We start from the raw sequence: 1,637 nt of genomic DNA, 5'->3' as shown, positions 1-1,637 counted from the left end.
CCGTTCCTTCTCATCCCTCCCTGTCCACCCTCACTTTCCTTTTTATCTTAGCTTCCGTGTTGGTAGTCCAACAGCATTCCAGTCTTATGATGAACATAGCAGTACAAGACTTGACAAACTTACAAGTTTCTCTCTACTGTTGTACACACACAGTTTAATCCAAAGGTTTAATTTTCTTTCAGAGGTGAAATAACCTTACCCTCAGATAATCTAAAATCCCTTCTGAAGACTGCCAGTGCTCTGCAAATATCCGATTTAGCCAGGGTAGATGTTTTGGGTACGACAGCAATTGACAGTGAAGATATAGCATCCTGCAAGACAGAAAAAGTGCATTCTGAGAGAGTAAATTCCGTTAGTGAGCACAAGGAGGAGACACACAGCCAGCTATCTATGCCTCTTATAGCAAGAAAAGATAATCTGCATAGCAACCGGGCCGAATGTGCATTTCTATTAAGCAGCAGGAAGAGACCTAGAGAGCAGGCTTTCTCCGAGACAGATCCCGTGAAGCCTGTTCGGACTCAAAGCAAGTGCCCAAGACTAGCAGAGAACTACTCAGTGACGCCAGACGGAACTTCAGTGTTGGCAGAGGTCAAGGTGGAAGATTTTGAGGAGCACGAAGTAGTTAATGAGTGGTCGGTAGGTCTTTTATAATGATGTAAAGTTGTATTCAACACTTTCCTCACGTTTTAAAGACGCACAACTCAAGTTCATCTGAACATGTATGCTATTTATTAATAACTATTTCACTTATTTGCTTTTCTTATTTTTCATTTCCATTATCAGTTAACAGTGGCTCTTTACAGGGACTAGAGGACTACACATCAAACGATTTTAAGTACAGTGACAAGAGTCTTCAACAGTTTCCAGGCAGACTCAGTGACACAGACACAGCAGACTCCATTTTCATAAAAGAGGAACCAGTCGACTAAAATATAAATACTGCAGTCTTCTAGCCTAAGTTCACCAGCCGAGCTACCTCAGACTACGGTTTTGCTTTCATTACAGATTTTTTCCCAAGGCTTGGTGCATCGAGATGGCTTCGAACAGCTTTAATGGTAATATTCATGTACAAGTTTAAGATTGCATACTAAAAAAAATATGGGATCTAGGCAGAGATTGGAGACAGAAGACTTGCGGGAAAACTAGCTTTAAAAATCAGTGCAGTAGCTGTATTCAAAACATCTGGAAATGTAACTGTGCTCTTGTAATAAAAATGTCAAAATTACCAAACCGTTTAATTTTCACATAACTCAAAAAAGTGTTTTTAAGATATGTTTTAAAACAAAGTGAAGGTCCTGCGCTAGCAATATATCAATGGCAGACCAAAGCAGCTTCAGTGATGACAATGGCTCGCCAACCGTAGAGGTAATGGCTGCAAAATGGTCCGCAACAATACCGAGGGTATAGCATAAAAATAAAAATCTAATTATGGAGTCACTTTACTTTTAATATGATGTATAAAAGCATTAGATCAGAGGGACTTTTTATAATTATTTTTTTTAACAAACAACCCCTATTCTTCGACGGCATACCTTACCTAAGGGTGGAAGAGTAGTTAAAGGGCGAATGGCCAATTCGACCCTCAAAATAATTAAGGTGACAACTGGCCTGCTTGAGATAAACAATACTTGTGTACC

General features: G+C 39.6%; 1 protein-coding gene across 1 annotated transcript in view; it reads left to right on the top strand.

The window, feature by feature from the left end:
* Positions 1 to 1,225, top strand: part of LOC119586121 — a 12,620-nt gene extending 11,395 nt beyond the window's left edge. The window contains exons 6-7 of the mRNA XM_037934810.1: positions 183 to 636; positions 804 to 1,225. Of these exons, the coding sequence (XP_037790738.1) occupies positions 183 to 636; positions 804 to 929 (580 nt within the window). The 3' untranslated portion in view covers positions 930 to 1,225. The remainder of the gene's footprint in view (positions 1 to 182; positions 637 to 803) is intronic.
* Positions 1,226 to 1,637: the final 412 nt, after the last annotated feature.

Source organism: Penaeus monodon, chromosome 21 (assembly GCF_015228065.2).
Source record: "Penaeus monodon isolate SGIC_2016 chromosome 21, NSTDA_Pmon_1, whole genome shotgun sequence".
In the NCBI taxonomy this organism is placed as follows: Eukaryota; Metazoa; Arthropoda; class Malacostraca; order Decapoda; family Penaeidae; genus Penaeus; species Penaeus monodon.
This window is presented reverse-complemented; position numbering and strand designations above follow the sequence as displayed.